This window comes from Condylura cristata, unplaced genomic scaffold (genome assembly GCF_000260355.1).
Source record: "Condylura cristata isolate star-nosed mole 26May11 unplaced genomic scaffold, ConCri1.0 scaffold00039, whole genome shotgun sequence".
Taxonomy (NCBI): Eukaryota; Metazoa; Chordata; class Mammalia; order Eulipotyphla; family Talpidae; genus Condylura; species Condylura cristata.
In genome coordinates, this window is record NW_004567140.1 from 9,038,895 (window position 1) to 9,048,909 (window position 10,015).

The 10,015-nt window shown below is 44.9% G+C and overlaps 1 protein-coding gene across 1 annotated transcript; it reads left to right on the top strand.

Annotated features, from left to right (window-relative positions):
• Positions 1 to 3,687: 3,687 nt before the first annotated feature.
• Positions 3,688 to 8,176, top strand: LOC101625587 (cytochrome b-c1 complex subunit Rieske, mitochondrial). The gene is made up of 2 exons (XM_004693604.2): positions 3,688 to 3,956; positions 7,365 to 8,176. Exons 1-2 carry the CDS (start codon positions 3,743 to 3,745, stop codon positions 7,973 to 7,975), a joined length of 825 nt encoding a protein of 274 aa, XP_004693661.1. The 5' UTR covers positions 3,688 to 3,742; the 3' UTR covers positions 7,976 to 8,176.
• The last annotated feature ends 1,839 nt before the right edge of the window (positions 8,177 to 10,015 follow it).

A 10,015-nucleotide genomic window follows, 5' to 3' on the forward strand; every position in this document is an offset into this window, starting at 1 on the left:
TTTAAACTAACTTGTCCTGGGATTTTGCTTTTGGAAGATTTTGTATTATTGTTTCAGTTTCTATGTTTGTGATCAGTTTGCTCAGTTCATCTGTTTTAGATTATGTTGATCTAGAAAAGTATCCATTTCTTCAGTTATCAAATTTGCCAGTACATTTCTCCTCTCATTTGTGATTGTTTATAATTTCTCTTATATTTTTTGTTAGCCTACCTAGATTTTATCTATTTGTTTTTCAAAGAACCATCTCTCAGTTTCATTAATGTCTTGTAGTCTTTTTCATCTCTATCTTACTTATTTCCACTCTTATTTTTATTATATTCTTCCTTGCTAATTTTTGTTCTTACATTTCCTTCCGTTTTTAGTTGTTTTGGATTAATATTCGAGTTCTTTATTTATGCTTTTTTTTTTTTTTTTTTTTTTTTTTTTTTTTTTTTGCTTTTTAGTGTGGACTACATACAATTCTCTTCTCTGGTACATCCCATAGATTCTAGCAGTTCATATCATTACTTTTGTTTTTCCCAAGGTATTGTTTAATTTCTGCTTTGATTTTTCTCTTTTATTCAATTGTTACTATGTAGTATGTTATTTAATCCCTTTGTTTTCATAGGTTTCCCTTCTTAGAATTGCTTTCTAGTTTTATGGCATTGAGGTCAGAGATGGTACTAGAAAAGTATCTATTTCTTCAAAGATGGTACAAGGTATATTTTTGATCTTGGTGCTTTTTATTGACTGTTGACTTCTGTCCCACGATAGTCTATTCTTGCATATGTTCCATGTGTTGGAAAAAATATATAGACAGAGGTTTTGGTGTGTAGTGTTCTGTAGATGGCTGTTAAAACTATTTGGTCTAGTTCCTTATTTAGACATGTTGCTGCCTTAAACTTTGTCTTGTTACTAACTTATTGTTAGTGGGACATTAAGGTTTCCTAGTATAATTGTGTTATCGATATCTTTCTTTTGTCCTGTTATTGTGGTGCATATACATTTATGAGTGTTATTCTTCTTGTTGTATTAGACACTTAATCATAATATAATGTCACTTATCTCTTTTTAGCTTTCTTAATTGGAAGTCTATCAGATAGAAGTGTAGCTGTTTCCATTTCTAATGTCGCCATTTGTGTGTATGACTGTTTTCCAACTTTTAACTCAATAGCTCTACTTGTTCTTGGTGCGTTTCTTGCAAACAGCAGAAGGTTGGACTTTTTGTTGAAATTCATTCAACCACTTTACATCTTTTGAGTGGTGAGTTTTAAATTTATGTTGATTATTAAGATTTAAGCACTTATTGACATTTGTTATGTTTTTGTTTTGATTATATCATCTTTATTTATTTGGGGCTCTAATGATATATTTTTTATTTTCCATTGTATTATTTGTTGCTTTTGTTATTTTTTGCTCAAAGGTTCTACTGCATTTCGGAGATGATGGGCTATTTGTGTGACCCATTTGATCTTTTGGTCTTTGGCTGTTTCTAATGGGTCACCTTATTATTCTCCTCATTATTCACGTAAATGATAGGCATGAAGGATCACCTCCATAGACTCAGGAATTTGAAATCCTATTGTGAAGTGTTTCTTTATGGGGAATGGCAGGTATTCTGAATATACCAGCCTGGACTTCAGTAGTAGCCTCCTCCATAGGGAAGTTAAGTGCTCTTGTTCCGGAACCCAGGTGCTTCAGCGGAGCTGTCTGCAGCAGTGCTGTTCTCACACCTGCTGCTCCATCAACATGGCAGTTGTGGCAGTTGCTTCTCAGAGCCTAGCAACTTACTCCCTGGATCACAGACTGGACCAATCAGGTGTGAGCTATTAGCTGATCGGTGCAGCTTGGTCCAATCAGCCACAGGATTGAGAACTGGTCCAATCAGACTTGTGGGTGGGCACCTGACAGAGGATATAGCCAGGGTCAGCAGAGCAGAGGCTCTGTGCCAGCCTTCGTTCCAGGCCTCTGGAGAGGACAGAAGGACCAGAAGCTGATGCTCAGTACCTGACCTCAGCAGAGGGAAGAGAAGCTAGAGGCTGCTGTCAGGAAGCACCAAAGGCCCTGGGCTGGTGTCCCTAAGAGCTGCTGCACTTGGTGTCCCTGATACCACCTCAGGGGGGCCAGAAGTGACCATCACTATGGGCGAGTGCTGTCTGGCACGCCTGGTGACCGGAACTCTGCTTGCACTGCTGGTGGACACTCCCTGGGTAAGCTAGCCAGCCGCTTGTGGCTACAGTAGGCTGTTTCCCATTTCTAAAATAACCCCATGATGGTTGTTCCCTGAGCCTGAGGGCTCCTGCAGTTGCGTGCAGGTGAGACCCACAGTGACCTGTCCTCTACCTGGCCCTGTCTTTGTTTGGCGATAGCCTATAGCCCCTATTATCCAGGCAATGCATTGCTATAGCTCTTGGTCTTGGCTTTTAGCATTTTGGGGCTCTTGGGCGGCTCTAATCCTAGTACCCAGGCAGGTGGGTGTCCTGGCACCCCATTATTACCTAGCTCATCTGCCCATCCTTTCTGATCCTGTTTCATTCGGGCCGGGTCAGAGTATAGCGTTGTGTTACGAGCCTCAGATTCAAACCAGTACTCTGGGCTCTGGGCCCCACCTCTGCGGCTCTCCACTCAGAGCGCCTCCACCCAGCGGCCTGCTCTTGCCTCTTGCACGCCTCGGTCCAGGCAGTCAGGTCCTGGCAGCCCAGACTCTTGCTTTAGGGCCTCACCCAGAAGCGACTTCTCCCTTCTGGAATTCTAGTGCCCTGTAAAGTCACTGTAAAGTTCTTCCAACCCCTTTTAGCAGGGCTGATGCTCCTATTGTGTAAACATAGACCCTTCCATCAGGTTTTCTTTGAATCTGAGTAGCAACAGTTTTGTTGTGCGTGTTAGGAAGGGAGCTTGGGCTCTCTCTCTCTCTGCAGTCGCTCGCCATCTTGCCATCTTGATTTGAGTGTAGTCACTGCGTGGAAAGCAGTGTGCACAGAAAATTAATGCCACTCAATTAAATAAAAAACGTTTATAGACTCAACTACATGCTAAGACTTTGCATTTGCGCTTAACAAGTGTGGAAGTGAACTAAAAAGGGAGTAAGTTCCTGACAAGTGAGAGAAAATAACTCGGGGACCAGCTGTTCAATCCTCACTCAGGCAAGCACGCAGCAGGGAGCACAGAAAGGAGCCCGAGGGGCCACCTGAGGCACCCCGCGCCTGGTTCCCAAGTTACCTACCCCTCGGCGCCCTCGATCACACATGAGTGCTTACAGCTCCGTCCATGATCGTCCTGGCCTCACACAGTCTCCCCTTGTGAAAGGCTCTCACTTTCCTCAATGATGATAAACACACAAGTCGTGGGCTCTGCTCGCCATCTGTGGCCGCGCACACATTCTAGAACTCTCAGTAGGCCTGGGTCAGCGACGCGCTCTCTGTGCCCATCCCGAAGTCCCTGCAGGAAGGTATCGCTCCACAGAGCCCAGTAGCGCCAGCCCTTTCCTTCCCGGCCGGTTGGAGCGCTCACAGCCACCGCGCGCGGCCGCCCCGCGGTTGCCTGGACACCACTTCCTCCGCCGCGGCCGCCGCCTCCGCCCCAGCGGGTGCACCGAGCCCCGCCCCTACGCAGCGTAGATCGGGACTCGCCCCGCCCCGTGAGGGCGTCAGCGTCGGCGGCGCGTGGACGTCACTGACGCCGCGCTTTCTCCGCCTCTTCGCGCCTGCGCCTCAGGCGGAAGGTCGTTCCTGTGACCGGCTTAGCGGTTGGAGCAGTTGTCGCCATGTTGTCGGTCGCCGCCCGATCGGGGCCGTTCGCGCCCGTCCTGTCGGCAACGTCCCGCGGGGTGGCGGGCGCGCTGCGGCCCCTCGCCCAGGCCGCGGTGCCCGCCACCTCGGAGCCGCCAGTGCTGGACGTGAAGCGGCCTTTCCTGTGCCGAGAGTCGCTGAGTGGCCAGGCCGCGGGCCGCCCTCTGACCGCCTCCGTGGGCCTCAATGGTGAGCCGGGCTGAGGGGAGCGAGCAGGGGTCGAGGGCCCCCTTCCTCGCTCCCTCCGGCCCTGGGCCTGGGGCAGCCGGGAAGGGCGGGGCGTGAGGGGAAAGCAGCCTGCCTGTGTGGGGTCAGCGCCCGGGCCGGGCGGCCTTGCGCGGGCTCCGGCGCCGCCCGGGCTCAGGAGGTGGGGCCGGGGCTGCCCTGTCGTTCGCCAGCCGGCTCCCGGCTTCTAGGGGAGTCCAGTAAGCCGGTCCGGGCCCCCAGCAGGCCAGACCGCCCCCCGGCAGACCAGCTTTTGTACTCAAGCACGAGCGCTGGAGCCCCGGAGACCCTCAGAGCCCGACGAGACTTTGCTGCCAGCAGGTCATTTGACTTGGAACAAACTTTCTAGAGGTTCCATTCACCGGGCCGTGGAATGACGGCCTTGTCCGTTTCCAAGATACTGTCGAGATGTGACGTGGAAGCACTTTGTGTCAACTCGTTAGCTCCCCGCACCTTGGGCCCGATAAACTCCAGAACAGTGGGGGTCGCAGGGCCGCCCTACCGCCCTTCCGCGCGGCCCCCGCCCGGCCTAAAGGCGCGAGAAAGCGCGGAGGCTCAAGGTCGTTGAATGCAGGTGCTGCCTCAGGCGCCCGGGCGTCTCTCGGCGCTCGGCTGCGCCGGCGCCCTGGTTCAGGGTGGCTGCCCAACCTGCGGATTGTGGGGTCCGCCAAAATCTCCAGGGCCTCCCAGCCCTTCTCCCTCTGTGCTGCCGCCCTGTTGGCATTTTGGCTCTTGTCTGGTGTCCTGACCACCCTGCTGCGACTGTCCCACTTCAGCGACCTTTCTGGGTGCTTCAAGTGCTCTCTCCATGCAGCTTTGTGTGGGGGTTGCATGCCCAGTCTTCCATCTCAGCTCGGGGCCCTGCCAGTAAAACACTTGCTTGGGACGCCTTTGCTGTTAATGGCATTTACGGCTTTTATACTCAGGTGCTTTTGCTGAGATCGCGAATTATCTATCTTAAGGCCCAGGGCAGAGCTCACTCCCCCCCCCCCCCACACACGCAGGCTCGCACATCCCCAGTGTTGGATTTTGCATGGAGTTGGTGCAGAGTATTTGTCAGTGGCAGTTGGGGAGCCAGTTCAGATGGAAAGATCTTTGCACTTTGTCTTAAGGCTAAAATATTTTCATCTAAAAATTACCTGAGTTTTAAGAACTAGTAAATTCTCTTTTCTTAGAGCAAGCCTTCAACTTACAGCTTAAAATTCATATTAAAACACAGACAGTTGGCTTGCGGAAAGATGTCTAGTAGAGGGAAGGGGTGGGGCCGCTGCATCAAGTTGGGGAAGATTTCAACACAGCTCAGGGTCACCTTGGAAACACCCGTTTTAAAATGCCTTAAGTTTTCTCCATTGCTAGGTGATATTCCTTTATAAGTTTGATTTGTGCTTTAGAACTAAATTTAGTATCTTTGCAACTAAAAGTCACAATTCAGATTGCTCATGTAAATTAGTTTTTTCCCCCAGTGTGGTAGTTTAATATCACAAAGTGTGGTGTGATAACTTTATATGTAAAGCGTAACTTGCTATACAGGGTGGATGAGTAGACCACTGGGTTTCTTACCCCACCACATTTCCAGCTAAGAATGTCAAATCCTTTTTAATTTGTGTTTGCCCTGATTAAGGGTGGTAGTGTGAGCCTTGGCCCCTTATCTTTTAGGCATGCATGTAGCCTGTATCATCCCAGAAAGTGCTAGGGCACAGGAATTCACGACTCCAAGGCCAGTCTGCACTAACAGGTTATCATGACATGAGGTAGGGTGGTACCTGGGGTGATGTCACTGTGCTGTAATTGTGAAGCGCAAGTAGTCACTACCGGTCTTCTGATACTTCCTAAAAGTTGTTGGGTTATTCAGAATGTACATAGTGTGATTTTGATATGAGTACTTACTGCTTCCATAAAGCTAACCTTGAGAACCATGTGAAAAGTAGTTAATGTTATTTATTGCACTGTTTGGCTGCTCAGGGAGGCATTAGAATGACAGCTTTAGGCCAACTAGAACCACAGCTTACATCAGAATGCATCTTGTAATTATTTAATTCTTTTAAAAATTAATTTTCTAAACTAGAGGCATTTTTATTGTCCCTTTTTCTAAAGGTAACCTTGTTACCTGTTCATTTCTTAAATGAATAGACGACTTGCAAAGAATTGCTTCCTAAAATACACATAAAACTGGTATTATTAAGTTAACTTTTTGTCAGACATTTATAAAAGGTATGGGGCAGAGGTCATATCTTTTGGTTTTTTTTCTTAAACTGCTTGCATCCAAAGCACTACATGATATTTAATAGTCATTTGATGCAAACATTTGGTCATTTTTGGGTGGACAGTAGTAGTGTTCAATTTAGAGGCATAGAATTAAAAAAAAAATGACACTACTTTTCTAGACGCTTTTGCCCTCATAAAAGCAGGAAATACATGGAAAAATGCTTCCCTTCCTCTCTTACTCAATTGAAATGGTAGATTCTTTTGGAGATTTCATTTGACTTTGATAGCTACCTGTGCTGATAAGAATGTCCTCTGCTCATTCATGGTTTTACTTAAATAATAATACTAATTTTATCCTAGAGTGTAAGATAGAAATCTTTAAGTTTTCTGCAACTAAAGTTCTTATGGTTCACAATTAGTACAATCAATATTTTATAAAATTTTGCACTTTCAGAGAATAGGTAGGTAGTTATGTAAAATTAGACATTTGGTTTATTAGGATGATCATATGTTACCATAACGGGTAGGCTAGGTGAGTTTTAGGGTCCATTTTAATTCAGAGAACATGGGAGTAAGTTAGTGTAATTATGTTGTGTGTCTTGACAGGTTGATTTTTTTTTTTTATGCATACAAGAACTGGAGTGTAGGCCAGCAGTGCAGGGGGTAAGAGGAATCATCAGAGGCAGAATGGGGAGCACAACAGGTAGATCTGCTGAGGGGAGCAGTGGGTGAGACAGGAAAGGTTTGCTGTACCATGTGGGTTAGTTCCCTGGCCAGAGATAGAACCAGCCATAGTGGCTGGCAATAGCCTGATAGCACCTAAGACTTGAACCCCTGCGCCACCTGGGAGGCCCCTGGATTTTTAAGTACTGCTACTTACAGTACTATTTAACTTAAAACTAAATTCACTGAGTTGGTATCAGTGAACAGTGTTCAGTAAAGGAGGAATTCAGTATATTGTTTCATACCAATCTGTATATAATAGTAGTTGACTTCATCTTGTTACTAGCTAGTTATATGCTGGCATGCCAACTGACATCAGGGAATGCCCATATTTTATAGTTTTATAATTTGATTTTTTTCTTATCCATTTAGATCCATTTCCTAATATATAGTCCTTACAGGGTATTTATCTAATTGTTATTTTATCTTCTGTTTATCTTGCAGCCCCTGCGTCTGTTCGTTATTCACATACAGACATCAAAGTGCCTGACTTCTCTGACTATCGTCGCGCTGAAGTGTCAGATAGTACAAAGTCTTCAAAAGAGAGCAGCGAGGCTAGAAAAGGTTTTTCGTATTTGATAACTGCAACTACTACTGTGGGTGTCGCATATGCTGCCAAGAATGTCGTCTCTCAGTTTGTTTCCAGCATGAGTGCTTCAGCTGATGTGCTGGCCATGTCAAAAATTGAAATCAAGTTATCTGATATTCCAGAAGGCAAGAACATGGCTTTCAAATGGAGAGGCAAACCCCTGTTTGTGCGCCATAGAACCAAGAAGGAAATTGACCAGGAAGCTGCAGTCGAAGTGTCCCAGTTGCGGGACCCACAGCATGACTTAGATCGAGTAAAGAAACCTGAATGGGTGATCCTGATAGGGGTTTGCACTCACCTTGGTTGTGTGCCCATTGCAAATGCAGGTGATTTTGGTGGTTACTACTGCCCTTGCCATGGGTCACACTATGATGCATCTGGCAGGATCAGGAAGGGGCCTGCACCTCTCAACCTTGAAGTTCCCTCGTATGAATTCACCAGTGATGACATAGTGGTTGTTGGTTAGAGAACTGGACTCAAGTCATAGTCTTCCTGGTCACCTCGGAAGAGTTATTTGAGAGCAAGCCTTCTGTGCTTCGAGTTGGTTGATTTGAATATTTAAGAATTGCTAATAATGTATATGCAAACATTAATGTGAATTAAATTGAATTTCATGTTGAAGATTTTCAAGAACTCACCTAATAAAGCCACTGTTAAACATTGTGAAGTTCAAAGGTGTGGTGTCTTTGTCAATTCTAATTAAAAATTACAGACCTGGTATACAAGATAATTGTGAAATCTGTATTTGACTATCATTTATATACCTTCAGTGTCAGGAATACAGGCTTTACAGAGCTCATGGTAAGGATAGGTTAAAATTACCTGATGACTTCTAAACCTAGGAGGTGAAGAGTAGGATCCTGGTTTCCCTTCAGTTCTTTTGTATGAGTTCTAGCTATGTGTGCTATCCTGCCTCAGTATGTTGAAGTAATCTGTGGGAAGGTCCTGATTGAGGGATTAACCCCAGCTCTTGCTAGCTAATTTCCTGCCTATGTGAGGAAGTTAGGTCAGGAAATTTTATCAATTACAAGTTAGTACTCAGGATGTTTTAGTGTCAAGAAGCAGTGATGGGATATTATCTGAGAGAAACTCAGTGCTGCTCTGTTACGCCTTCATGTGGGTGAGCATGTCTGGAGAGGCTCCTGCAACTTCTCAATTTGAGAGGCATAGAGGGTAGTGCATCTGTGACTTGTCTGTGAAAATGATCCTGCTCACATTGTTTCTATAGTGATTACATTATGAGATATTTCTTCCGGTTAAATTTGCAGTTAGCACTTTTCACTGAAGGTTGGACATACAGGAAATGATATCTTCTACTGCCGGCCTCTAATTTACACAGGTGAAACAAGACCATGATCTGATTCTGGCCCTGGCAACCTGGTCTAGTGATCACATCTGCATTTGTGAAATAGTAAACTAGGTAAAGTGATTAGATCTTTGGGAATTGGCCGCCCATAGTTGTCTTACAGGTAATGAAGTATATTAAAAAAATGTCAAATTTTCTATGCTTTGGTATTAGTGTTTGGTTTATTTTTACCATTCTACAAAGATTGGGTGTGATTAGTAGGTCATATAGCAATACATAACAATAGTGGTTTTTTTTTCCTAAATCTTAGTATGTATAAATATTGGCCAAAGGTCCACTAATTTACTATTTATTTAGAAAGGACTTTGATACTTTGAGTGTGTGTATATTATTAAGGAAAAAAGTGGGTAGTTAAAGTAGTAAGATAGTATCACATGTAAACAGTGTTTAGTACGCAGTATGTTAATATTTGGAATACCTGGCATAAAGTCATTCCACTTTATATCATGAGGCCAAGAGGGTTGGTATATATTGGACATAAAGATGGTGTTTTTCTACTACTTTTTCATATTGTCAGATCCCACAACTTAATTTTTAAAACTAGACAAGTGTATCTATAAAATTTTAATACTGGGCCCTACCTGGTGGCGCAGCAGGTTAAAGCACAGCACTAAGAAGCTAAAGCCACTTCCGCATGAGTTCGATTCCCGCCAGGGAGGAGATCCACATGGCAAGGCAGACCTCTCCTGACCCCCCCGCTGCTCCCCTCAGCAGTGTACTTCGTCCATCTGCCTGTTCTGCTCCCTGCTCTGTACCTGGTGACTCCTCTCACCCTCCGCATCTCTGCCTGTACCCCAGTTCCATATGAATAAATAAATCTTTTTTAAAAATTTTAAAAAAATTAATACTGTTACAAGCGGCTACTTATATTGGAGCTAGGAGGGATTTATCACTTCCTCAGGATACACTAATGTAGGAACTGCTGATATATACATGTGTGTATATATATTATATATATAATAGTTTACATCATTTTGCGCATTTTTTCATCTCAGTTGTAATCCCCATGGGCTTCCCATCACCCAATTACCCATGTGCCATCACCATAGTCCAGTACATTTCCTCCCCACACTCCCTACCCCCATAAGATGTCTCTAGTATATAGCTGGAACTGCTGATATTTTATCCTTAAAGTTATTT

What these genes read in the sequence shown, in the direction of transcription:
- LOC101625587 (XM_004693604.2), top strand. Translation starts at nt 3,743, where the DNA reads ATGTTGTCGGTCGCCGCCCGATCGGGGCCGTTCGCGCCCGTCCTGTCG. An exon ending in CGCCTCCGTGGGCCTCAATG is followed by an intron (nt 3,957 to 7,364) that starts GTGAGCCGGGCT and finishes TTTATCTTGCAG; the next exon opens with CCCCTGCGTCTGTTCGTTAT.